The sequence below is a fragment of the Syngnathus leptorhynchus genome, chromosome 5 (genome assembly GCF_054491065.1).
Source record: "Syngnathus leptorhynchus isolate UIUO chromosome 5, UIUO_Slep, whole genome shotgun sequence".
Taxonomy (NCBI): domain Eukaryota; kingdom Metazoa; phylum Chordata; class Actinopteri; order Syngnathiformes; family Syngnathidae; genus Syngnathus; species Syngnathus leptorhynchus.
In genome coordinates, this window is record NC_141199.1 from 17,546,779 (window position 1) to 17,572,496 (window position 25,718).

General features: G+C 47.2%; 3 protein-coding genes across 7 annotated transcripts; 2 read left to right on the forward strand and 1 right to left on the reverse strand.

The window, feature by feature from the left end:
- On the reverse strand, positions 1 to 21,445 carry LOC147057465 (uncharacterized). Of its 3 annotated transcripts, none has more exons than XM_085911214.1 (68): positions 21,364 to 21,445; positions 17,525 to 17,773; positions 16,330 to 16,440; positions 12,980 to 13,144; positions 12,820 to 12,911; positions 12,590 to 12,711; positions 12,051 to 12,213; positions 11,824 to 11,952; positions 10,737 to 10,859; positions 10,535 to 10,666; positions 10,186 to 10,233; positions 9,735 to 9,776; positions 9,585 to 9,647; positions 9,443 to 9,517; positions 9,128 to 9,208; positions 8,998 to 9,054; positions 8,875 to 8,928; positions 8,749 to 8,802; positions 8,622 to 8,675; positions 8,510 to 8,563; positions 8,320 to 8,373; positions 8,196 to 8,240; positions 8,056 to 8,109; positions 7,936 to 7,980; positions 7,817 to 7,870; positions 7,697 to 7,741; positions 7,563 to 7,616; positions 7,448 to 7,492; positions 7,311 to 7,364; positions 6,956 to 7,000; positions 6,717 to 6,878; positions 6,523 to 6,576; positions 6,386 to 6,439; positions 6,264 to 6,308; positions 6,055 to 6,108; positions 5,932 to 5,976; positions 5,810 to 5,863; positions 5,622 to 5,675; positions 5,500 to 5,553; positions 5,300 to 5,407; positions 5,130 to 5,219; positions 4,999 to 5,052; positions 4,818 to 4,925; positions 4,402 to 4,509; positions 4,221 to 4,274; positions 4,099 to 4,152; positions 3,864 to 3,971; positions 3,735 to 3,788; positions 3,618 to 3,671; positions 3,495 to 3,548; positions 3,370 to 3,423; positions 3,180 to 3,287; positions 3,054 to 3,107; positions 2,922 to 2,975; positions 2,771 to 2,824; positions 2,638 to 2,691; positions 2,455 to 2,562; positions 2,339 to 2,392; positions 2,207 to 2,260; positions 2,040 to 2,147; positions 1,911 to 1,964; positions 1,799 to 1,834; positions 1,689 to 1,742; positions 1,299 to 1,614; positions 1,097 to 1,209; positions 951 to 1,019; positions 631 to 864; positions 1 to 546 (listed from the first exon to the last, which is right to left on the reverse strand). In XM_085911214.1, the coding sequence occupies exons 2-68, from the start codon at positions 17,604 to 17,606 to the stop codon at positions 400 to 402; spliced, it is 5,343 nt and encodes a 1,780-aa protein (XP_085767340.1). In that variant the 5' UTR covers positions 17,607 to 17,773; positions 21,364 to 21,445; the 3' UTR covers positions 1 to 399. The 3 variants fall into 3 exon arrangements, with proteins under 3 accessions (XP_085767340.1, XP_085767341.1, XP_085767342.1); XM_085911215.1 differs by lacking the exon at positions 21,364 to 21,445 and adding an exon at positions 20,750 to 21,041; XM_085911216.1 differs by lacking the exon at positions 16,330 to 16,440.
- Positions 17,457 to 20,558, forward strand: LOC147057466 (retinol dehydrogenase 8-like). Its single transcript, XM_085911222.1, has 6 exons — positions 17,457 to 17,750; positions 18,624 to 18,785; positions 19,136 to 19,315; positions 19,438 to 19,531; positions 19,829 to 20,012; positions 20,144 to 20,558. The coding sequence occupies exons 1-6, from the start codon at positions 17,645 to 17,647 to the stop codon at positions 20,369 to 20,371; spliced, it is 954 nt and encodes a 317-aa protein (XP_085767348.1). The 5' UTR covers positions 17,457 to 17,644; the 3' UTR covers positions 20,372 to 20,558.
- On the forward strand, positions 21,423 to 25,405 carry fbxl18 (F-box and leucine-rich repeat protein 18). Of its 3 annotated transcripts, none has more exons than XM_085911219.1 (9): positions 21,423 to 21,725; positions 22,101 to 22,286; positions 22,415 to 22,764; positions 22,842 to 22,977; positions 23,103 to 23,372; positions 23,448 to 23,880; positions 24,170 to 24,554; positions 24,646 to 24,864; positions 24,945 to 25,405. In XM_085911219.1, exons 2-9 carry the CDS (start codon positions 22,110 to 22,112, stop codon positions 25,099 to 25,101), a joined length of 2,127 nt encoding a protein of 708 aa, XP_085767345.1. In that variant the 5' UTR covers positions 21,423 to 21,725; positions 22,101 to 22,109; the 3' UTR covers positions 25,102 to 25,405. The 3 variants fall into 3 exon arrangements, with proteins under 3 accessions (XP_085767345.1, XP_085767344.1, XP_085767343.1); XM_085911218.1 differs by having other exon boundaries at positions 21,423 to 21,669; positions 21,993 to 22,286; XM_085911217.1 differs by having other exon boundaries at positions 21,428 to 21,669.
- The last annotated feature ends 313 nt before the right edge of the window (positions 25,406 to 25,718 follow it).

A 25,718-nucleotide genomic window follows, 5' to 3' on the forward strand; every position in this document is an offset into this window, starting at 1 on the left:
TCATGTACTTCTTTTTTATTATTAAGTCACTTCCCAGTACAAATGTAAAACTTCTCAATATATATATATATAAAAAAAATGCACTTCCCAAGTTTCCCTTTTAGACGATAGCACCGTGATGACATCACAACAACAACACAAAATCATAACAATGTGGCAAAAGTTAATAAACAACAGCAATGAGGTTTTTTTGCTCGGTGAATTTGCAACACTTCAAGAGTTTTTGCATTTTTGGTGTGGTGGCGACCGTTCACAGAAGCAGCGCGTGAACCACAAGTCCACCGCGCCGCATAATCGTGAAGCAAAAAGGTATAAATATGACGAGTCTTAGAAGTAGTTTGTTTTTCTTTTCCCTGCATTTTAAAAGAGTCCCTTTTTCTCTTTTTAGGGTTCGGCCATTTAACCGCCGAAGCAGACGGGCCCGACCTGGAAGCCGAACTTCTGGCCTGCGTTGCCAAAGTCGCTCACAGCCACGTCGATGACGGGCAAAGCGGAGGACTCCGGGAAGTCCATTTCCAACACTGTCCTTTCCTGTCCCGAGCGTGTCTGGGACAGGAAAAAAACAAAAAAAAACATGCAACAATGGGATCAACTGTTCAAGTGAGACAATTGGCCGTTGTTTCCGCTCACCTGACAGCCGTCGTAGAGGGCGCTGATGAATTGCGTGTTCTGGTGCGTCAGCTCCTCGCCGTCGCTGGCGCGGAAGCGCAGCGCCAGCTGGTGCCCGCCGCCTTGGCCGTCCAGCCAAGCGGCAGAGTTGAGGCAGTGGTAGGTGAACGTTTGCCTGGCCGTCACACTTAGCAGCTTGAGGAAGTTCATCTGAACCACGTGCACCGGAAGGCCATCCATGCCGGAGTACGAAAACTTGATGGGGGGGAAGCAAAAAGGGAGGAGCATGTTTTCATGTAACTCTCGTACTCACCCAATGGAACGTTCAAGTCAATCTGTACCTCTTTTCCTTTCCGGAATTTACTGAACCAGGTGCCGGGCTTCTCCCCTTTCCAGGCGGCCAGCTTCACCTAATGTTTCAAGTCCAATTAGCGCCTCAGACATGAGAAGACTTTTTTTTTTAAAAGATGCTTTTGGGCAAACATACCGACTGAAACTTCTTGTCGGGGTGAAGACACGTCTCGCCCTGGGCGGTGAAGTTGCAAAACACCTTGAAGGAGTCTCGGTGGCAGCCCTGATTGGGGTCGATCCAGTACTCGCCTGGTGGCACAACAAAACAAACACAGACATGGTTCTGATCAATAAATATTTCAGTCTGTGTTGCGATCTTAGATGATATGCGGCGGTACCGTTGGGGAGTTCTGGACTGAGCAGCCAGAGCTCCTTGCAGGAGCGGGCGGGGCTTTGGTAGGTCCCCTGAGGGGTGCGCAGACCCTCCACCTCCACTTTCATGGAGGACAGCGAGGCAAACACCTCCTCCATGCCTTGGCCCTCGTTGCTTTTGTCTGTCCACGCGTCCGACTGGGCCTGATCCCCCTGAATCCACTCGGCGTCCTCCTCGCCGCCATCCAGCATCTCGTCCTCCCCTTCCAGAACTGCAGCGTCCAGGACGTGGGTCCTCCTTTGGCGCCCGTCATCCGGAGGTGGTGCGAGCGCCCGGTGTCCCTAAGAGAGGGTCCACTTTCAATTCTCAAAGTGTTTATTGAGCCAATTGATTTCCTTCCCCTAACTGTACTCACTGGGGGACCTGGAGGTCCTGCGGGTCCAGTGTCTCCTCTGGGTCCAATTAGACCCTAAATTCACACAACCATTAGTGAAGATATTTGAGACACTTGGTGAACACACTTACCGGATTTCCTTTGGAACCTTTTATACCGATGGAACCCTGAAAAGAGATACAAGACAATTGTCCCCACAACTTGACCTCGCGATACGTAATTGAACCCAAGAATGGTACTCACAGATAGACCTGTCGGGCCTGGGGGCCCGTGAGGACCTGCTGGGCCAACAGGACCCTGGCAATAAACACAGAATCAGAACATACCAAGCTCAGAGCGATACTAAGTCGAGACTAAAACCTTTTTCAATACCTCATCTCCTTTTGGACCCGGTAGTCCCTGGTTCCCCGGAAGCCCTCGGTCGCCCTTCTCTCCCATGTCCCCGGGGGGTCCGATTAAACCGATCAGGCCGCCGTGACCCTGCACGTGTGGCAAAAGTCGAGTCGACTGTTTGTGGATGCGGTTAATCCCGAACCCACCTTGTCTCCAAGTTTCCCGTGTTCTCCCTTTAGACCGGCTAATCCCGGCGGACCCTGAAAAATATTGCGCCAGCCAAGATCCGTAAACGGAATGATGGCATTGTGATGGCATCGTAGTGTAAATCATTTTACCATAGGACCAGGTGGTCCCGTCTGGCCTGTTGGTCCACTTAGGCCTTGTTCACCCTGACAAAAAAAAAGAAAATTGTTTGACAATTGTACAAATATTTCTCGATCAGCTGACTTACAGCTGGACCAGGAATCCCTCTGAGACCCGTCGGACCGGGCTTTCCGGATTGTCCTTGACGACCCACCGGCCCGCGTTTTCCAAAAGGGCCCTCTGATCCAGGAGCGCCCTGACACAAACACAGCGGTGACACTATGAGAAGACTGGAACTTTCCCCAAATGGTGATTGCTTTGTGGCGCTTACCTTGGCTCCTTTCAGGCCTTCTCGCCCATCTTTCCCAGCTTTACCCAAGTGGCCCTAAAGGGGGGGGGGGGGACATTGTGTCCTTTTATTTTCGGATCAACACAGATTTGGGTTCTAAAAAAAAAAAACCCACCCTTCGCCCAGGAGGGCCCGGTGGTCCAGGTTCTCCTGCTGCCCCTGGTGGTCCCTGTAGGTAAAAAAAAAAAAAAAAAAAAAGAACAAGCGGGTTATACTATCAACCATTTTGTTTTTATATCAATTTAACATTGATGATTTGCACTCACAGATTTTCCAGGCTCTCCAGTGTCTCCTTTAGAACCAACAAGGCCGTCAATGCCCTGACAGAACACAAATTAAAATGATCCGTGTGATTGTGAGGTTCATGTTCACTAGTGGAGAAGAGAATGGACACTCACATTGGGTCCAGCCTCCCCTTGTTGCCCAAGGTCCCCGGTGAGCCCAATAGGACCCTGAGAGCAGAGCGGTCCAATGTTTTGATGGTGACTGTATTTCCGGAATGGATTGATTGGGTGGCTACTCACCGCATTGCCCTTGGCTCCGTCCTCCCCAGGGGCGCCTCGAGAACCTGGAGGTCCAGCTGCCCCTGATGCGCCGGTATCTCCTTTCTCCCCTTGGTCACCGGTGTCACCCTAAGGTAACAAAGAAGACGGACATAAATAAAAAACTCACGTCCAACAGAGTACGGAATAAAAATCATGGATGCAAACTCACAATTTTTCCCGCAAAACCCACTGGGCCGGGATCACCGGATTCGCCCTCCTCCCCCTATGTGAGAGACGGGTGAGGGAAATTTGTAGACAGTCAAGTGATAGTTTCCGTCCCGCCCCGATGTTTACCTTTTCTCCGACCCCACCGGGTTGTCCAACAGTACCCTGGCGACCCGTGGGCCCCTGAGTAAAACATAAAAGCTCATCAGGACCCAATGAGTTCAAATGTATTCAAATTCATGTGTTTTGTACCAGTCCTCCGATTGATCCCTGAGGACCCGTAGGCCCTTGTTGCCCAGGGGGACCCTGAAAAGCAGACCTGGGTTAGTCACGTGTTTTTGACGTAGAGAGAAGAATGTGGCAGCTCACCATCAGCCCGACGTGGCCGCTCTCGCCCTTTTCACCGGGGAGGCCCGGCATGCCCTGGACCAAACGAAACGCACGTCAAGAGTCTTGGCCGCTACGGCGCCCCGTCCTAATTGGCTGCGCAAGTCGCACCTGTAATCCTATTGGTCCTCTCAAACCCTTGAAACCACGAAGTCCCTCGTCTCCCTTGGGTCCGTACATTCCCTGCTGGCCCCGGGGCCCGACCTCGCCGTCTTGACCCTGGAATACACAGGAAGTCATCCAATAGTTTTTTAATTTAAAAAAATATGTATTTATTAATTTTGATTTTATTTGATTTATTTATTCTTTTTTTTTTATCAGTGGACATTTAAACGAGCCTACTCACAGGAAGTCCCGATTGTCCGAGTGGCCCCTGAGTACCAGTGGGTCCTGAGGGTCCCTGCGGGAGAACCAAGACATGATCAGTAAGAGGTGTTATGCTTTTCAAGGGTCAAGTTTCAAACTCACAGCTTCGCCTTTATCGCCTTTACTTCCTTTCTGGCCTGGCCCTCCTTGTTCTCCCTGCACGCACACACACGTTATTACAATGTGTAGAGTGTCATGCAGTCTGCATTTTTTTCTAATGTAACTATTGATGACAGGATGTCAGTTTGCTAGGTGAGTCGGGTGTTTCTTTTGTTTTGATGACCTTGTCTCCATCATCTCCTGCGGGTCCTGGAGGCCCCGTAGCTCCGAGCATGCCCACTGGTCCCTGGTCTCCATCCTGACCCGCTGGTCCAATTGGACCTTTCTCACCCTAGGACAAACATGCACAGGGTAGGCAATGGGACCCGAGTGATTAATCCGACGATATCGGGCCTTTTCAAATAGGCAAAAGTTGTCAAAATTTTGTAGACTTATTTTTTCTTACACTTACACATTACAACAGGACTTAAGATAATGATATTCAAACCAACTTCTGTTTTCTTAAAATCAAATATTTTCCTCAGAAAATAAAATGTTCTAGCAGAACGTCATAAAGTTATTACTGTAAGCGCTGAGGCAGCCAGAGATATGTTCATTAAGCACAACCATAAATGTGTTTTTGAAAAGGAGCTATTTTACAGGCTCGCCCTTCTCTCCCATCGGTCCCGGTCCTCCACTGGGTCCGGCCCGTCCCGGCTCTCCGATGGCTCCGGCCGGCCCGGGGGAACCTCTCTCGGCGGCCGGTCCCTAAACCAACAGAAAGTTTCATTTTCACGCCACGGCCATGTTTTCCCGCCGGCCTGATTTTGAGCGAACTCACATTGGCACCTGGAGCTCCAGAGGGTCCTGCGCTTCCTTTTAGACCCGGAGGTCCCTAACAACACAAGCTTTATGGTCAGTGTTGTTGAAATAATGTCGACGACCCAAGTAAGTACAATTTGTTGTTCTTACCATAACACCAGGAGCGCCTCTGCTACCCCTGAACCCTTTCAGTCCGGGAGGGCCGCTCTTCCCCATGGTTCCGGGTAATCCGGGATCCCCCTGAGAAGAAGCCAAGCTGACGGTAAGACCACTCCACAACTTCTGATATTGACAGAATGAGTGTGGGTTTCCCAACCCACCTTTCCGCCTTCCTTTCCTGCCGAGCCGGGTAAACCGTGCTCTCCGGGGACACCCGGGGAGCCCGGGTGGCCTCGGTCCCCCGTGGGGCCGGGCTCGCCCGATTTTCCCTGTAACGCACACACAAGCCAGGAGGAGCGGCTCAAAAGAAGAACATTCCAGGGTGAGTTTTGAGCAGATCATGTTGTGGATGTGGACCCACCTGTGGCCCCACAACACCAGAGGGTCCCGGTGGTCCCGTCTTGCCTTGGAATCCCTGCAGTTCAAAAGAAAACGCTCAGGAAAAGCGTAGTCACCCGAGTTCACTAAGGAGAAGAGCCTTACCGCTTCTCCCCGTTGACCCGGGTGTCCCGGAAGGCCGTCTTTCCCGGCCGGACCCTGCACACGTGGTCAATCGAGTTGCAGAAAAAAAAAGAACAAGACAAAACTGGAATAATCCGATGAAAGAAGAGCTTTGCCATATATTCAAAGATGTCATTTTTCAGAAACAAAACTGTCAGTGGGGAACTCACAGATGCTCCTTTAGGTCCGGGCTCTCCACTCCGTCCTTGAGGTCCTTGCGGTCCCTTAAAAAAAATGCAGATGTCTCCATGAGTGTGTTTTAGCAATTCATTTATTTCTGCTCCTCTCTCACCCTCTCGCCGGCCGATCCCGGGGCGCCGTCGTGTCCGGAGACGCCCTGATAAAAGCAATTAAAAAAAAAAGGAGAACGTGGCGGGTAAAGTGTGGCTCCCTTAAGTGAGGCGAGTCAGCTGACCTTTTCTCCAGGTTTCCCCGTGGGTCCTTTGGCCCCTCTGCCTCCCCGTGCCCCCTGAAGCGACACGCCACTTTGATTTAAGAGGCAGTTTTTGCAAATATTTCACCCCGGAGTTTGAAGCTCTAATTTTAACACGGTGACGCCACAATATTTTTGCTGTATCCAGGTGTACCTAATAAAGTGACAATGGTGGTGGTTGCCCCACTTACATTTGGCCCCCTCTGTCCTGCACTTCCTGCTTGCCCAGGAGGACCCTGCGTACACAGAACGAGATGTTTCTGGATCAAGTAAAAACCAAACTGTTAGTTGTTGTTGTTTTTTGGACACAGACTTTTTTGCCTTTCTCTCCAGGAGCTCCTAGTACTCCAGGAAAGCCATCAGCGCCCTGTGACGAGACAAAAGACCAACCGGGTAACGTATCTCACCTATTTACTCTTTCTACAGTATGTGGATTATTAACGAAATGACCTTTGGCCCAAGTCTTCCTGGATATCCTGGCAAACCGGGAACTCCTAGTTTTCCCTGAAAAACAGCAAGTGGACTTTCGCGGGGCTGGGCAATATTGGCTTTGACATAAAATGTCAGATTTTTTTTCCTCAAAAATCTGAATACTAAACTTGTCTTTGTGTTGAGCTGTATCTTTTCAATCCAGCACTCCATACCTTTTCTCCAGGGGTCCCCAGGGGTCCGCTTTCCCCCAAAGCCCCCGTTTGCCCTTTGGGTCCCTCGGGTCCGTCTTCCCCCCGTCCTCCCGCAGCGCCATTTTCGCCGCTGTCACCCTTGCCGCCCATCTCACCCTTGGCTCCGGGGAAGCCGTCCTCGCCCTTAAGTCGGAGCCGAGGAGGTTAGCAAAGACGATGTCGGTGGAGGAAATAATGACGGTGCCGTGGATGGAGATCACCTTCTCGCCTTTGCTGCCCTTTAGTCCTCGAATGCCGTCTGCTCCCTGGACAACACACAAGCCGAGATGGAAGACGTACAATATTTGCCCTATTGAACTCATTTGAGGCTCATTTTGGCCATTTAATAAATAAGTTTAAAAAATATCAATAAATACACAAATAAATAAATAACATAAATTAAAAATAAATAAATGTCAATAAATAACACAGATAAATCAATCAATCAATCAATGTTTGGCTTGTCTTGGACAAATTTCACCCCTGACGTCAGTTTCCTTAAGCAAGCTCAAATTTGTGATGTCTGCCATTTTGTTTTCCCGGCTACAAGTGCACAGTAGCTGCAATGTCTCCAACCTTGACTCCTCGTTGTCCGGGATAGCCGACGGGCCCCTGCACTCCCACGGGACCCTGTGAGCCAAAACGACACGTTTGGAGCACGCCATTTCACCGGGCCGGATGACGACAAATGAAACAAATGTACTCCTTTTTACCGGCAAACCTTTTTCACCGGGAGTGCCTTCGCGTCCGGGGTGACCCTGTTGGCGAGAAGGTACTCCAATATCGCTAAAATGAGAGACGCCGGCGTGTCACTTGGTGCGAGCTTACGGGAGGGCCGTCATTTCCGGGTAGACCCTGCATGCCTTTCTTCCCTTGCGGCCCCTGTTAGACAAAACAGAAAAAGTTGAAATCCTTCCAAATCAGTAAAGCTAAAAATCCTCCCATGGTTTCCTGGCTTTTACCTTCTCTCCAGGCAGCCCGACTAATCCCTGCGGACCGGGAAAGCCCTGAGGGAGACGTGGGGGATTTGCTTTTGTTCATTTTTTACGGGGATTCTGCTCTTATTTTTAGTCTGCTTCTACCTGAATTCCAGGGTTGCCTTGCTGTCCTGGTGCGCCGATATCCCCCGGGGACCCCTTAAACACACACGTATGAAATCATGGCTCCAGTCCAGGCTAAAGAAATCATTTCAAATACTCACAATGTTGCCCTTTGAACCTTGCACGCCATCGATTCCCGGAATGCCCTGCGAGAAGACGAGTGAGAGGAAGAGGAATTTTAAAAAAGTACGTTTGCGCGCTTTGGAAAAGTTCACACTCACCGACTGTCCTGGGGGTCCCGGGCGACCTCGAGGGCCGTTCATGCCTCTTGACCCCTGCAACAAACTCCATTTTTAACACTTGTCAAGACAGTTGAGTCGTCAAAGTCCCTGAACTCTATCGTGAGCACGCGAGCACTCACGGCATCGCCCGGTTGTCCTCTCGGTCCGGATGGGCCCTCAGAACCCTGCGTGACAACATAGCGGCGTCAAAAGCAACCGCCAACAGGCATGCAAAGTGACTCGCACGGATAGCGCAGGTTTTACCTTTTCTCCCGGCTCTCCGACAGGACCTGAGGGGCCTGGTTTTCCCCTCTCGCCCTGAGGAAAACATCAAGTTTTTTATAACTGGTTGACAAACTAGCCTCATGCTAGCAGAGACATTTTTGCTTGCACTGGCAAATTTTTTGAAACGTTCGGCTGCATTGAGTGATTTTCTTTTTCCATTCCTACTTACTTTATGTCCCTTGTCACCGGGCAGACCAGGCAAGCCGTCAAAGCCTCTGTCCCCCTGTGAGGACAAACCATTTGAGGATGACATTTGGAACATTTGGTGTTTGGCTGCTCACCTTGACACCCGTCTCTCCGATGTTGCCTCGCCCGCCGTCCGCCCCGCCTCGTCCCTGACAAACACCCAAGCACACGTGAGCCTCGGTACGTCACGTGCGTAGAAATTTGCGAGGAGGAAAATCGCACCCTTTTCCCGGGGCGTCCGTTCTGGCCTGGGATGCCGGGGGCTCCGGGTGAACCCTGAGGGCGGGGCCGTCGTGTTAGGTTGAAAGGCGTGTGTGTGTGTTACCATGACAACCATTGTACACTTACAGGTGGTCCCATTTCTCCATTGCTGCCCTTCAGGCCGGATGGACCTGGTATGCCCTAGAAATAGATAAATATTTTTTTAAATAAATATTTTAATACAGTGTGTGCGTGTGAATAAAAACTCACAAGTGGGCCAGGTCGTCCCCGAAGGCCAAGTGGACCGGGAGGACCCTTCATTGTCAACTACAAAAAGAAGTGTGTGGTGTGATTTAAAGAAGCAGCGGCCATTTTCTTTTTTTTTTAGGTGTTCCTTGACCTTGGTCTGCTGCAGGATGGCCTGAGCTTGAGCCTCCTGTGCAGAAAAGATGGCCGATTTCTGACCACCACCGGCCCGGAACTGCAACCACAAAGACAGGGACTCAAGATTCTGTCCTTCGACTGACTAATACAGATTTTTTTTTTAAGCATCGTCTCTACTACAGACTCAAGACTCTCCCTAGTGGCTGTGCGGACGACCGCAAAGCTTTATCCACTTAAAATCTGACGTGGTTTCCATTCAGCACAATGACACCAAACACAAAGAACAATGAAACATCGCTCTCATCATTCTCTCTCTCTCTTTTCAAGTTACCGGCAAGACCATGACGTTTCCCGGCAGTCCCGGTATCCCATCAACTCCGTTCTGGCCCGGCAGTCCTGGGTGTCCCTAAGGAGACCGCATAGATTAGACCAGCTCAGAGCACGCCAGCCAACAAACAGAGGACAATTCTGACCAGTTCTCCGGGGTCTCCTCGAGGTCCCACTGGCCCCGTGATTCCGGGAGGGCCTGCCGGTCCCTGCAGACAAATGAACATATTTATGTGGATGGTTTTATCCGTTTGACTAAAGTGAAAGATGTGTTCTATATCCCGTAAGGCACTAACCTGAGGTCCCGGAGGCCCGTACGAACCTACAAATTGTGTGCCCTGAAATCACAACGACACGAAAAAAGGTTACAAGTCTAGTTCATCTGGCTGCCAAGGAAACGATGAGAATCGAAAAGGGGGCTTCATTAAGACAAAAATAGCCCGTTGGCGCCATCTTGTGGCACATAAAGGCAATGACAGTACAGAGCAATACAGTTTTCTTTTAGGGGTGACATCGCAATAGGATTGATTTGATTCAAAGTTTCCAGCTGATGTTGAAACGACACGTTGTAATGATACGACAGCAAAGACATTGATTTGATAGAAATCCTTCTCCACAGTAGAGAATGTGTGAATAATTCTGAATGCAGCAATTTACTCCATGATTTTTTTTGGTGCCCATTTCAGTCATCCCCAAATTGACAAAACAAAAGAATGTTTCCAAACACAATCAAAGCAGCTTTCTTACCACTCCCAAAAGTGCAGGCTCTCCTTTCTCTCCTTTCTCCGGTACATACTGGAAGACAACAATAGGATCAAAATGTCAGTCAGGAACGTTAAAATCTGTCCAACTGGGCGAGTACCGATACAGAGTTTGGGTATTTTGCCGATACCGACTTTATTGAAAGGTATCGAGCACTCGTAGAGGCTGCCGATACCAAGCACAGTCACAGACAAGCAACAAATCAAATCAAATCTGCCATGGAGTAAGTCCTCTTCGCTACTATACTGATATTTTGTCACACGTGTGCCAGATGCTTCTGCTGTAGCCCAAAACAAAAAGACTTATAGGTGTTGTGTCAGGTTTTGCTTGCTACCTGCGTGTCCACACGGTATCCCCTTTCCCTCTCAGCAGGCCTGTAACGCTCATCCACTTCCTCTTCTTCGTAGTCGTACTCTTTCAGCTGGTAGTCGTCCGTGGAGTTGTCGTAGTCCTCGTATTCAAAAATCTGTCCGACCAACGGGCGATTAGAGGAGAGTGGTAAAAAAGCAGGAAATAGGACCGGACGCCATCCTCACCTCATACTCGGTGAGGTTGGGTCCGGTCGTCACCGTAGAGACGGAGACGTCCTGGTAGATGTCGCTGAAGTCGTAGGCGTCCAACTCCTCCGCTACGTGGTGCTTCTTTGGCGTCACGTCCACCTGAAGAATCAACGTCAAGGCCCATCAAGGTCTGGCCGCTGAATGTGTTCTTCACCACACCGACTTTTGTTCTGGTATTTCAAGTTAAGTCCAAGAGCAACAAGAATTTGGAAACCTGTACGACGGGTACTTTTTTTTTTTTGTGTGATGAAGATTAGAATCAAGATCATTTGAAGAAAATACATCTGGAAGGCACCCACATCTAATTTCTTTCCCCCAATGCGGTTCAAAGAAGTGAAAGGAAGCAAAGCCCTCCTTTGCTGTTTACCTTTCAATTTGGACTGAGCTCTGGAGTAACCGTAATAAATCCTCAAAAAGACCCCAAAAAAATAAAATAATAATAATAAAGAAAAAGACATCCTGCAGCGCTTTTGAGCCCACAGCCAGATTGTAAATCACGCAGCAGTAGGCAGGGGGGAAAAAAAAACATTTGTAGTTTTTGGAACTAAAACAATCTAACAGGTTTGAAAATAAATGTTGGCTTTTTTTTCAGACCACAAGCAAAACAAAAAAAGTGAACGGGGGACTTTTCTGGTAAAATAAACATTGTAAACAGATGGTAGTCACCATATATTATTGGGCTTTCTCCTTTGTTTGCATCTGTATGACTGAATTTATACTGCCACCCTGTGGGCAAAACGGGCAAAACAGAAGGAGCAGCACAATCAATTGAATTGCGGCATTGAATGGTGGCGTACAAACTGTTTGATTGCTTCATTCTATTTAAGTATGGCCCCACAGGCTTTATTCAACCTTTGTCTTTTTCATGAGGGCGAAACAAAAGAAGGTACCTGGTTTTAAAAGTTGGCATAATTGCTCCACTAAGTATTTCCTTCTGGGCCGCAAAGCATAAATACCTGCAATATTTGTGAAGAGCTGGCGGCATGCTTTGGATTTACAACTTTCAGCACCTGCCACATGACGCCTGAAGTGAGGTGTGGGGGGGGGGGGGGGGGGGGCTCACCTCATCGGCAGCGATGTCCAGGACGATGCTGTCGTAGGGCAACGTGGCGTCACAGTCGGGGATGAAGTCCCTGCAGTACGTCTCGGCCGCCGCGGGGTCGTCCACCAGCAGAAGCTGTTGGATGTCACCCTGTCCGAGTGAAAAAGTTGTTTACATCCAATGATTGTTGTTTATTGGTGACTCGGCGGGCAGCCATTCTTATTGTCGAGTGATTCTCAGCAGCCAACCTCAAAGACGTCTTGGTCCAGCAGTCGCGTTCCGAACACGGTGACGCCGTCGGTGCTGACGTGCGCTCGAGGTCCGCGCAGCAACTCCAAAGTCTCCAGCTTGACGCAGTCCAGGTAGAGCGTCACCTGCTGGCCCTTCACGCTGTAGGCCACTCGGTGCCACCTAGTAGAAGCGTCAAATTGTCTCGGTTGCTCACAAATATACACGCCTAAAATTCCTGCGTGAGTGTAAAGTGCCAGAAAATTTGGGAAAATTTATTTAAAAAAATTAATAAATAAAAGAATAAAAATAAAATAAATAAATAAAATAGACTAAAATTAAATAAAAATAAATAAATGAATAAATAATGGGTCATCTCTATTTGCATACAGCACAACAGCTAAATGCTGCTTCACCATGTTTGTCATTTTACTTTTTTGTACGAGATGCTCATCAGTCGCACGGTAAATTTGGTGTTTCCCAAAAAACGCAGACGCAAAGTTGCGTTTGATGTAGTAGCCAAACGTGTACTTTCGGCGAGTCATTTGTTACTACCCACTTGCCATCCGCCAGGTTGATCCTCCGAAACGTCGGGTAGAGATCCGGAGTGGGCTGACCCTCGTGGTCTTCATACAGAAAGACGGGAGAACGTCCGATCTCCAAACCCAACTGTTGCGTACCCTGCAATTACGACAACAACTTCAAAATACAAAGCGTTTGAGACTTAACCGACTTTGTGTCAGCTGCAAGTATCTGAAGCATCGATGCTAACGTGTTGGTGACACCGACCTGAGGGTCGTACAGGGACAGCAGAAAGACCTGCGAGCCCTTCACGGCTCGAACTGTGGTCATCAGTGAGAAATCTTCCGGGAATGGTGAATCTGAGCAGAGGAGCGAGTAAGAACTTCAAACCCATTTGTCAACGAGGTTCGGCTGGACTCGAGCTTACCGGGAAAAAGCTGCTTGGTGGGAGCGCTCAGTTGGATCTTCTTGATCTTGAAAGCCAGGTCGGGATCTTCGTGGCCCGTCCTGCTGGCGCATAGCCCGGCCTCCAGGGACACGCCCTCCATATCCTCGGACAGCTCCAGAACCTTCAGGACGTCGATTGGACTGGCTGCCAAAGACAAGACGGGAAAAGACCAGTCCAACGTTAGCTTTTGCCAACGCTCGAAATTGTCTCCAATGTTTGCAAAAGGTGGCACACCCTCATTTTCCAGTTACTGATATCATCTATAAACGCTCTATTTATTATCTTGTTTTTTTTTATCATTATTTTTTTTAAATAATAATGAAAGACTGGGGAAAAAAATTCGGATTTTTTATCATTATTATTTTATAATTATCTTTGCTCTTTGGGAGAGACGCAAAAGAACTGTGAATCGCATGAAATTTGTTGGACAAAGACAAAATGAGCGACATCCTCATAAGCAAAGTCTCGAAAAGAGAGCAAAGCTAACAAGTGGAGAACATGTCTCGACTGGTGTGATTCAACTTCACATGGATTTGCGAGCATGATGTCAACCTTTCTTATGCACACACACACACGGCGGCCATGTCATGTTAAAGTCTGCCAGATGTGAGCACGTGTTTGTAATTCTTACCTTTATGTGGTGACTTCCAATTTATTTGCTTTTGTTGTTGCTTTATTGGCTTAGACTTGTGTTAAATTTGGGGTGTCATGGGATAATCAAGGGGAAACAAAAACAACAAAAGTTGTGTTTGGTAGTAAAAATAAAAAAAACTCACAAATTTTGTACTTCTATGCCTCCCACAAAAAGGGATCGAGGAAGAAAATAAATTATTTCTTGGTATTTTGCATAAAAATCAAATAGGTCACATAATGCAGGCAAAAAATATACACAACATTCCAAAATTCCTCAAAGCTACTTTTTAATATTTCGGAGCCCCCGTTGGCCAAATTTTTGGATGGCGTGGTTTGGTTTCTGGCGTTTTTTTTTTTAATTTCCATGTGAAACAAAACAGAACCAACACTGTCTCAAAAGACAGAAAAACTTAGCTAACATGCTAATCCATTTGCTATGTTTTGTTATTCCAGAATCTTTATACGTTAAACGCTGCTTTATTTTTCTGCTGAGCTTGTGCAAAGTCAGCCTTTGTTTTTCAGTTTTGTTTTTTTTGTCTTTCAGTCAAACGTGACAGCAAATGTTGGGCACGGGCAAGACACGGACAGTTTCATCTTCAAATAAACACGCGCACGTGGATGAAAACGGCAGGCGCAAGGTGGCAAGCGACCGACCGACCCCTCAGGTAAGGTGACCGAGTGACATCCACTACGGCGCCCAATCAAGGTACGCAAAAAAATCCGCATTTTGAGGGGAAAAAAAAAAACTTGCCAAGGAAAAAAAAGAGGACATCTGGTCACGGAAGAATAACGCACATGTTCCATAAAAGTGCTGAAGTTAGCCTTGCTAAGCTAACCTTTAGCCACACGCAGATGCACTCGTGGTGGAGTTGCAGCTGCATGGCCTGAGGAGCAGTTAACACAAGCGTAAAGTTACCCAATCTGTCAGTCATTGGTAAGCCTTTGGAGTGTCCTAATATTTTTGTCCACCTGCAATCACATTGAGCAGGCAACGTCAGACCGATAAGCGAGATAAGAGTTGGATGGAAAGAGTGAGCATGTGTTTCATATCCTCTTGGCTCAAAGACAATGAAAAATGTTTCCTGCTGTCTTCCGCAACACGCACACACTCACACATGATCAAGTGGACGGCCCGTTAGCTTGCGCATCCTTGCACGTAATCTTAGTTGATCGCCGGGGTGTCAAAGGCACTTCAAAGTCCAATTATTGCCGTCACGTTGTGAACAAAGAGAGGGGAGCCGTCTCGCACTGTCCAGTACCTCCCAAAACGTTTCTGATACCTCGAGTGACCCGACTGATGCACTTTGAGAAGAAAAAACAGTTCTATCATTTTTATGGAAGTTGATGCATGACAAACTTTCAAGATTATAAGGAGAAAAAGCAAACCCCAGAAGGGAAAATAATGTTTTGATTGTTTCCTAATCAATTAAAATAAGATGTATTTATTTTTTAGCCCAGATCATGACAAGAACCACCTTCACATGACGTGGGAATTTTTACATTTCTTATTTTACACTCGTATGACAGATAAAAATGATTAAGAAATATTTCCGAGGTGTTTTGGGAAAACAGAATAGTGGAAACACTTCTTAGCGGTCACGCTAGCGGCACGCTACGACCTCGGGCCACACTTGATTTACAATGCATTAAGTCGCGTACACAAGTATGTTCATCTTTCCAGGAATGACTGACAGGTGGAATTCCAGTTTTTACAAATATGTCATCCAGGTGTGAGGGTTGCTATAAAGTTCATGCCCTGCCCTCATCCAGGCCCTGCGAATTCTGCCCGGTCAACCTTGCCTAGCAACAAACCACACAGGACAAATCTTAATTCTACCAATCAACCATCAGATAGTTTGTCATTGGCTCACGGGGCAGTTAGGAGTGAGCCCTGTGAACTCTGCCTGGCAACAAATCGACATTGTTTTCATTGGCCCGTCAGGCGAGTTACATTTGATGATGGTGGCAACGGTTCAACAAAAAGAGTACAAGTCGGCATGAGAAATAAGCAGCATTCACACTTGAGTAGATTTTGAAGCTGCGGAACGTGTTGGAAAATGCACCCAGGCGCTGAGTAAGAGCAGGTATGGAAGAACAAGTCCAAACACATAGACGACATGTATCTAGAAGTAAATGTGCAGTACGTGTACAACTACCCACGATGAGAGTAATAATATTGATCGTAACTTTTATTATATCATATTTAACTTTTTTTTTTCTTGAATTTTATCTTTCAGTATAAAATATATTGACTCAAATGAATGTGTATGACTTTACCGAGCAACGAGCGGCAAATTGATTTTATTGCTCCGTGACAAATTGTAATTGATGACATTTGCACTATAATGAACATGTTGGTGCACAAGCAGGCTGGCGGGGGTGAAGGAAAGTTTAACATGTCCATCACCTCTCCGAGGGGGCTTTGGGTGGACGGGTGATGAAAGGCAACCTGCAGAGCCCCGAGCATCTCAACTTCCATCCATCCATTTCAAAAACAAAAAACAAAAAGCCTGCTCGGAGCGTGCGAACCTGCTGCTCGTCGCAATTTTCGCATACAAGACAAATATTTAGCCGAGCGAAGTTTCATATTCATGGTCGGGTCGGTCCGAAGTTGACTTTTACGTTGACAGGCAACTTCTTTTCCTTCCAACAGTATCAACAATGTCAACTAAAAAACAGCCGAGCCTTCTTCCTACCTGCTATGGAGCTGTGAAGCCCGACGGTGAAGAAGAGGAGCAGCGTCCACCCGTCCATCCTGCGCATCCTACCTACGTCTTCTCGGACTCCTTTCCTTCCTGCTGCTCCTCCTGATTAACGAAGCATGAAGGCTTTAATCAATTCAAGTGATAAACGTCCGAGGCAGCGGAGCCGCCACGCGTCTTTTTTCCTGGATGGCGCAAAAAAGAAAAACGACAAGGAGGGAAAAAAAATCCCCCCCTCTCCAATTATCGTAAGTTCACTCTTCCCTCCCACCTTGTACTACTTTTCCCTCGCTTTCGCTCCCCTCCTACTCCCCCCCCCTTGCCTTTTTTATGAAACATTTAATTACTCTCGTAATTAGCATTTTGAACGGACTCGAGGAGTAAGTACGACAAATGACAAGACAGGTAAGCGTAATTATAAAAGAGAACACTTTTTTGATTAGTTTTTACAAAACACACATACACACACGCACGCACGCACAGAGCATGCTAGGACAGGACAAAGCTGCTGCCCAACTAATCAAAATATGCTGCTGTAGATTCCTGTGTGTCTTTGCCACGCCACTCCACAGGCACACACAATAAAAACACAACGTAAAAAGATTTTGCTTGCACTCTTCATTCAGTCAAAGAACAAAGAGGTCTGTAAAAGTCCATAAAGCAGCCAAAGACGTTTTCTTAATGGGGGTAAAAAAGGCAGCTGGGATTACACGGCGTCCATATATGCAGATGTTGGTGTTTTTATTTCAGGCTAAAATGGAGAATGTGCTTCTGCCCCAAGAGCTAAAGGCCGTAAAAATGTGACATTCATTGATTTTCACATTTTTACGATAGTGACTTTTTCTTCTGTACATTTTCCATTCATTTTTAACAATTTGTAATTGTTCACCCTGTTGAGGATATCTTCAAAATCATGTTGTGGAAAAAGTCATTTAAAAAAAAAAAAAAAAACATATATGTGGACTTTGTCATTCCCATTGACATGATTATTTATCCATTATTACATTATTTCTTTTTTATTCATACAAAAAAAAAATCCATCAACGCATGTAAAGATTGGCGAAATATATCATTTGTCGTATATAAAAACAAGAAAAATTTCAAAATAAAAGAAACTTCAACTGAGGATCACATTTAGTATGTAAATGATCCATTTCAAAATAGAAAAAACAATCTGATGGCAACATACCCGTAGGACGAGGAGAGGTTAATCTGCGTCTTGTCCATGTGACTTTGATCCTCTTAGGCTGAGCGGCCATCCCGTCCGTCATCCCGTCATCCCTCCCGCCTCAGCCTGCAGTGGACGGAGATGGCGAGCGGCAGGCAGAAAGTGGTGCTGATCACCGGCTGCTCGTCAGGCATCGGCCTGAGGATGGCCGTCATGCTGGCCAAGGACCAACATCAGCGCTACCACGGTAGGTCAAGCCTTGCCGCTTTGCTGCAACGGGAAAGAACAGTAACAGACTTTTATGCAAAATACGTTTTGATTTATGGCTTTTTTTTCCCCACATTTACGAAAAATAAGTGATACATCAGAATTGAATTAGCTACAATAAAATAAAACAAGAAATACCTACAACTAATGCATCCTGGTTATGTGGTGTAGCTAAGAAAGGTTGTTTTTATTCAGGTACAATATTTCCATCACCAAACAAATTTTGTGTCAGGAACGTACACAAACGAGGAATCCCAAAAACCACAGACAATCACATGAGCCAGTGAACTCAGTTTGACACGGCGTTGCGTCGCACGTGACGATGCTCTTTTTACAGCCTCGTCGTAATCTGTGCTATTTGTAGCCTCGGCTTTGTTTCCATTGGAAATAACAAAAATAGAAATAATCCCAAAGCCTTTATTGCTCCTAACAATAGTGTTTAAAGGGATTGCAAAGTGTGTTGACATCACGTTAGCGATCTACAATATTTGTAGCGCACGTTAGCCATAGCATCTTTGCTAAAGGGAGAGTAAAAAGTCAACACATCTTGATTTTCAAAAACACTTTCTACTGTTTTTGGAAAGTACGATGATATATATATTTTTTTATTTTATTTGACTAAAGTGAAGAAGTTGAATTGTGTATTTGCCAGCTCTGAACCAACCCATTAGCGCTGTTGCTAACAGTGTCCAACCAAGTGGCTTTTTTTTTTTTTAAGTGTTCAAATATATTTATCTTCCTCAGATTGTCGCGCCAATTAAGTCTCAGGAAATTTTCAAACATTATGGTTGGTGGTGGTCTGAATGTTTAGAATTTTGAGGAATATAACAAAATGGAGTTCCTTCGTCCACAGTCATCGCTACAATGCGAGACCTGAAACGCAAGGACAAGCTGGTGGAAGCTGCCGGCGACGCGTACGGGAAAACGCTCTCTCTGGCCGTGCTGGACGTGTGTAGCGACGACTCGGTCAAACAATGCATCAACGGCATCAAGGATCGCCACGTTGATATCCTAAGTGAGTTGGTTGCGTGAGTGGATCTCGCAGCCTTGGCAGAAACACAAGAGATTCAGAAACTGCTGAATCAAGTGAGCAGAATCTACACAGGGAACTCAAAAGATTCCATTGAATCGAGTGACTCTGATGATTCACTGACCCGAGCTGGTCAGGAAGACTCAATTGAGACAAGTGCCTGAAAACCCGATGGAACGCTGAAAATTCAGATAAATGAGACGCTTGAGTAAAATGAGTAGACTCAGAACTACGGCCTCTGAGGAATTGTGAGATTGACTCAAATTTGCAGACTCACTGAACATCCCAATCCAAAAAGATGAAGTTGACCAGAAGTTGTGTTTTCCCCAACTTAGTCAACAACGCGGGAATTGGCCTTGTAGGGCCCCTGGAGAGCATTCCTATCGAGGAGATGAAGAAGGTGTTTGAAACCAACTTCTTCGGTGTGATCCGAATGATCAAGGAGGTGATGCCTGACATGAAGCGACGCAAAGGGGGACACATCATCGTGGTCAGCAGCGTCATGGGACTTCAAGGTGGGAAGTGAGCAGCTCCTAAATGGATTGCTGGCATAAATAGATGAACACAAATTTAGAGTTAATCCAAAAGTTTGGACCAATTAGAGTGAACATTGTTTTCGTTTGCTTGTCATGAGCAGGGGTGGTCTTCAACGACGTCTACGCGGCTTCTAAGTTTGCCATGGAGGGCTTCTGCGAGAGTCTGGCCGTGCAGCTGCTCAAGTTCAACGTCACGTGAGCATCACTTTAAACGTCGGGACACCTCAAACCTTATGGTGACACATTTTTACAATGCCGAATTACGATTCCATTCGATATGATACAAGGTTGGCTCAGCTTGAGAAGGATTCGATTCGGTTTGATTCGTTGCACTCGCATTGTCCACTTTAAGGGCATGTTGGTCCCCAAGCATTTTTTTAAAAACAGATAAACAACTTACAGTATATTAGTTTGAAGACCCCCTCATGGTACTCATGGACCCCTGGAGCTCAGTTTGAGAACACAATCCCTGATTGGTGCGTTCATACCCAGGTTGTCGATGATTGAGCCCGGCCCGGTTCACACGGAATTCGAGGCCAAGATGATTCAGGACGTGCGGCAGAAGGAGTACCCGGGAACCGACCCGGACACGGTCCACTACTTCAAGAACGTTTACCTGCCGTCTTCCGTGGACATCTTTGAGACGCTCGGACAAACGCCGGATGACATAGCGAGAGTGAGTCACTCTTATCTTTGTTCTTCATACCACGTTTTTCCGTTCTCTGGGAAGTGGCATATTTTTGGGATAATAAGGCGCACCGGATTATAAGTCTCAATAAACCTCTGGTATCTCTGGCGTTTTCACAGTGCACCAAGAAAGTGATCGAAGCCAGCAGCCCGCGATTCCGTAACCTGACCAACCCCTTGTACACGCCCATCGTGGCCCTAAAGTACGCCGACGAGACGGGCGGCCTGTCGGTCCACGCCTTCTACCACATGCTCTTCAACCTGGGCTCGCTCATGCATGTCAGCATGACGGCTATGAAGTACCTCACTTGCGGCTGTTTGAGGAGCCGCACCGTGTCGCCAAACTAAGAAAACCCAACAACTGCTGGGACAATTTCACACGAAATTTTGAAAACTGGAACCGTTAGACCCAAGTTCACGCAATATTACCAGCAACCAATCAACTTGCAAGACTGCGTGAATAAGTATGATTTTGGATACACATGGACTTTTCAATGAATGTAAAAAGCTGTAAAAAAAAAAACATTTTTAAGAAACAAACTAACAACTGTATAAGTAGTGAAGATTTTAAGGATAATTATTGTTGCAGTCGTGGCACATCATAAAAATAAATTCTACTTGGAAAGAAAGCATCAAATCACTTTGTCATGCCATATTTTTTTTCTGTACATACAACTGACCAGTCCCTTCAGCTTATGCCTCATTTTTTGTCTGATAACAACCTACCTGTTGGATGCCTTGGGATGGCAACATATTGTGAAATAGTTCAGTGTCATCTTGGTCTGATGATATCCAAAATGTTAACAGCACGATTAAGAGAATTGTTTAATGTTAACACCAGGAAATGGGTTAGCTCAAATATCTGTTGTAAAATCATTCAACAATCATCATCAATTCAACCCAAAACTAACGAACTGGTTTCTAGGCAGTTAACCACACGATGAACTCATTCTGTTTATCAAGTAGAACAGTAGATATATGAACTCTTACATACATTGTCACAAATGAAAAACAGCGTCAATAATTAAATGACACGAGTTTAATTGAAAGTTCGATTTAAAATGGCGGCCTAAGTTGAACGCTATCGTTTACAGTGTTTACTTTAATAAAGATGTTTCGGTATCTTAACCAAACAATAAATTGGAAGTTTTAAAGCGAATTTTGACCGTAAACTCCTAATTAAATGACACTAGCTTAATTGAACGTTCGATTTAAAATGGCGGGCTAAGTTGAACGCTATCGTTTTAAGTGTTTACTTTAATAAAGACATTTATTTCAACCACCCTTCGGTATATTAACCAATTAAACAATGAATTGGAAGTTTTGAAGCGGATTCTGACCGTAAACTCGACTCGATTCCCATTCTGCGTATGGAAACAGACTCTCGTCCATCATCTTGCTTGTGTCTATCGATCATCGGAAATCGACTGCTTTGACCTGCGGTGAGTGCAACGCGTAAATTCTTCCGCCATCTTGCAGGGGTCCGTGCCAAAAAGGAGAGGGCGGATAGAAGGAGAATCGACACCCAAAAGCAAGCAAACATGTCTCGTCGGCGGACGAACACCTGACATTTGAAATAGTAGCGTCCATGGTGGTGAGCGGCCCTGCTAACATTTCAGACGTCAAAGGAACGACACGTTCACCAGGTGGGAACATTTGCAATTTAGCACCGCGTTAGCATGTGGGCTAAAAATATCGCCAGGTAATTTTTAACCTCAAGCTACCATAGCGATGTAACGTACCAACGTTATGTCTCAAGAAAGTTGCTCTTTTCTTTCCACAATTTCAATCTTTTTGACTTTTGGTGACCTCCGAGCTTCTGCGATTGTATCCCCTAAACGTTGGACGTCAATAAGAATAATAACATTTATTTCTGTCAATTTATTTCAGATGATATCAGTTAAACCTCACGATACATAAGTCTGATTGAAATTGCATTCACATTTAATTTCTGGTAAACATGTTTCAGATGTCATTCAAAGAAAATGTCATGTCTCATGGACTGCCTCCAATTTCATCAAAGTCAACCCACAAATGTTGATCATCTGGAGTCACAATAATAAACGTATGGCTACAGGCGAGGAGGATGGCGTCGGCAGCGGTAGGCATGTCCGATCTGTCTGATGAGATCCTTCTGTGCATCCTGCGCCACGTGCCCGTGTTCGACCTGCTCACCAACGTGGTGCCCGTCTGTCAACGGCTGCAAACGCTCTGCCGCGACAAGAGTCTGCTGGCGCACGTATGCTTGTCTGAGGAGTACATGGTATGCACGTGCAAATAGGGGGGGGGGGGGCTGCTGTTTTGGTTGGCAACATATCTAAAATGGGAACAATAGCATTTTCTGGGGTCTGTCTGTGTTTTTCCTAACATTTCTCAGCCCTCTTTGCACAGATGGACGACAAGATGGCCCGCCACACGCTGCGGCTGCTGTCCAGTCAGGTGCAGTCCCTGAGCCTCAATGGCGTTTACTGGCTGAGCAGCGGCGTCATGGATTCGGTGGGACGCTGCAAGGCAGTGACGCGTCTGGACGTGAGCGGGTGTCGGATGACGGCGCCGCGCCTCTCCCGCCTCGTGGCCTCGCTGCCTCTGCTGAGCTCTCTGGCCTTCGACGTGCAGCCGGGCTTCCACGCCGGCAAACTGGCCGGAGAGGCGGTGGACCGACTCAGCCGTCTGGCGGAGCTGCGGCAGACGTTGCTGACGCCCAGCTACGGCGTAGTGCCGTGCTGCACTCAGCTACGCAAGTAAGGACCGCGTAGCAGTAAAATATCTTTTTTCCACGTGACTTACTCTTGTCATTGTTGCTTTTGCGGGCCATCAGGCTGATGCTGCAGTTCGACATCTCGGACGTGACCAGGGAGGGCTTTGGCGTCAGCTGCCATCTGATGGTGGGGCAGAGCAGCGTGCCGCACTACGAGCAGCTGGAGGAGTTCAGCGCCCGACTGGCTCCCGGAGAGGTTCCTTTCAATACCCCCAGTATTTTCACTTGACTTTGATTTTTTTTGTCCGCTCAATAAAGATGAGAACAGAGCACAGTTCTTCTAAACGATCACAATAGAGTTCCTCCACCGTCTGTCCGCAGGTGAACCAGACGTTGCTTCTGCTCTACCTGGCTGTGTTCAGCGTGCACGTTCCCGAGCGCCTCCGCGTTTTCCTGGTGTCCGTTCCCGGGCCCAACCCGACGCCCTGGCCCGCCGCCCCCTCGCTGGCCCAGAGCTTGGGCCTCCGCGGCGACCTGGAGGCGCTTCAGTTGCCCCGCTCTTGGCTGGACTCCTCGTCGCTGAAGCGGGCCCTGGAGGGCAACAGCCCCAGGCACCTGAGCTTTAGCCGCTGTCCTGCTCTGTGGCCGCAGGTTAGATAAAAAAAATATATTTATTAAAAAGTGTTACGTAGTCAACGTTGACTTATCAACCTGCCTACTCGCAAGGTGTTCCAGTCTTTATTGGAAGGCGAAGTGCGAGACGCCTCGCGGCTGCTGAGCCTCAACTTGAGCGGCATCAACCACGTGCCGTACGCCGAGTGCCGCGGTGCCGAGGACCAACTGCTCCCCGCCAACATGAGCCGACTGGCGTCTCGCTGCGTCAACCTGCGCCACTTGAACCTGATGCACACGCACTACCATCACCAGCACGCCGACGCCCCGCTGCCGGCCGGCCCGCATTTATGCGCCAGCCTGGCTCAACTCCGCCACCTTCGCTCGCTCACCCTACCGGCCTGCGCCCTTTCGGACGGCGTCCAGGCGCATCACAGCGCCGCGCACAACTCGTCTCTATTACTTCTACACGGCTTGAAGAAACTCCCTCGAGTGGGCGTCCAGAACTACAAAGCCGGCTCGCAAACAGGAACCCAAGCTTGGTGTGGTAACGTGCTTCATTTATACGCCGACATTGACTGAAGTCACTTTTTTGTAGACGTGGCACTTAAGATCAAGATAAACATAGTTTGATACGTGCCCGCAAGTCAAATCATTTGTATCTAAAATTAACTTTTGCTATTGGAAAGAATGGAAATGCCATCAATCCATTCTAGCTACAAGAAAATAAGAAGATATGTTTTTTTTTTAAATAAGGAAAATGGCTCTGTGCTACATACAGTATTTATAAAACACAGTATAACTAGACTTGACTTGAATAATTCTTTCACTTCCAGGGGAGACCACCTCAGGAATCAGCCAGCTGGCCACCGAATGCCTCTCCATGGAGACCTTAGAGCTCATCGGGCCGGGTTTCGTCTCAGCTCTGCCCCGCCTGGAGCCGTGCAGCCGGGCGAGCGTGGAGCCCCGCGGCATGTGCGCTTGGGCCCGGGGGGTGGGCGATGCCCACCTGGCCGCTCTGGGTGGGTTTTGCCACTTGCGCCGCCTGACGCTGGCCGGCCTGCCCGGCGTCCTTCAAGGCACGGGGCTGGCCCACCTCGTCACGCAGTGCAAGGACCTGCAGGTGTTGTCGCTTGCCAACATCGGCACGCTGAAAATCATGAACTACAACGCTTCCCTGCTGGAGGCGCTTCGAAACTGCTCGCAGCTACGAGAACTCAGGTGGACGGCCCCGGAAGCTAGCTCCTTTCGCTCTGCTTCAAAAGTACCATTTTTGGCTCATTGTATTTGTTGTGTGTGTGTGTGTGTTCAGGTTAGAGCAGCCCTACTTGAACGCCAACTTCACCTTCTTCGACGCCCTCTCCTGCTGCTCGCGCCTGCAACGCTTCTGCCTCATCTCGCGCAACGGCTCCTTTGAGGCGGTCGCCGCCGTGTCCTTTGTGGAGCGCTGCGGCGGCGTGGTCATGTGCCACATGTTCACCGGCGGCACCTTGGTGTCTTGCCAGAATCTGCAGAAAACTCTCCTGGACAGGTCGGCACAAAAGCGCAGAGCTTTGCGATTTTCTTTTCGCAATTCATTCGGGGTTAATATTCTATCGTTTTACTTTGCAGGTTTTCTTCCAAGCGTCCAGGCCTATCTGCGGTCATTTACCCGATTCAGCACGAAGACCTGCCCTCCGTCATCAGAGACATCCCGCTCACCTTGTTGGACGGCACCACGTTGTTCCAGAGTCACGTGGCCCAGCCGCCACGTTTGTCACCATGGTGACGTGAACGCAATAACCGCCACCGGTGCTGCTGCTGGTTTATGCTTGAAAAGACTGACTCGCCTTGCATTGTCCCGTTTTGCAGGATTTATCTTTATTTTGTGTTATGCCTCAAATGGAGTTACATTTTGTTACGACAAAATTAGAGGGAGGCATCTTTCAGAACGATCAATTTTGACTCATTTTAAGGGATAACTTGCCACTGTTTTATAAGTGCCAAATGAATTGATGTATTTGTTTACAAACATACTGTATATTGGACCTACAATTCCAATAAATTATTTTTCAGAAACGAAATTTTTTCCTTCACGGCAAAATGCATGATTAAAAGAACGTCTTAACATGATACTTTTAACAACTTGATTCCTTATTTTTACATTTTTATTTAAAATTCAATTTTTTATTTTTACTTTATTTAATTGTATATTACTTTTCCAATTTTAAATTAGATACAATAAAAAGTTGAATACGAAAAGATATATGAATTTCTACTTAATATAAACGTAAATGTAATCGGAAATAAACTGCGTTGCCTCCAAGTAAACATCAATCGAATACAGATGCTATCGATCGACCCAGAACAGTGATTAGAACGTGATAACTTTCAATCTTATATTTA

Excerpts from the sequence above, each read along its gene's own strand:
- fbxl18 (XM_085911219.1), top strand. The coding sequence starts at position 22,110 with ATGGCGTCGGCAGCGGTAGGCATGTCCGATCTGTCTGATGAGATCCTT. Across the intron at positions 24,555-24,645 it reads TCGCAGCTACGAGAACTCAG|GTTAGAGCAGCCCTACTTGA; the intron begins GTGGACGGCCCC and ends GTGTGTGTTCAG. Across the intron at positions 24,865-24,944 it reads CAGAAAACTCTCCTGGACAG|GTTTTCTTCCAAGCGTCCAG; the intron begins GTCGGCACAAAA and ends TTTACTTTGCAG.
- LOC147057466 (XM_085911222.1), top strand. The coding sequence starts at position 17,645 with ATGGCGAGCGGCAGGCAGAAAGTGGTGCTGATCACCGGCTGCTCGTCA. Across the intron at positions 18,786-19,135 it reads TCGCCACGTTGATATCCTAA|TCAACAACGCGGGAATTGGC; the intron begins GTGAGTTGGTTG and ends TCCCCAACTTAG. Across the intron at positions 19,532-19,828 it reads CTGCTCAAGTTCAACGTCAC|GTTGTCGATGATTGAGCCCG; the intron begins GTGAGCATCACT and ends GTTCATACCCAG.
- LOC147057465 (XM_085911214.1), bottom strand. The coding sequence starts at position 17,606 with ATGACGGACGGGATGGCCGCTCAGCCTAAGAGGATCAAAGTCACATGG. Across the intron at positions 9,777-10,185 it reads AGCCTGCACTTTTGGGAGTG|GGCACACAATTTGTAGGTTC; the intron begins GTAAGAAAGCTG and ends TTGTGATTTCAG. Across the intron at positions 4,510-4,817 it reads TGGGAGAGAAGGGCGAGCCT|GGTGAGAAAGGTCCAATTGG; the intron begins GTAAAATAGCTC and ends TGTTTGTCCTAG.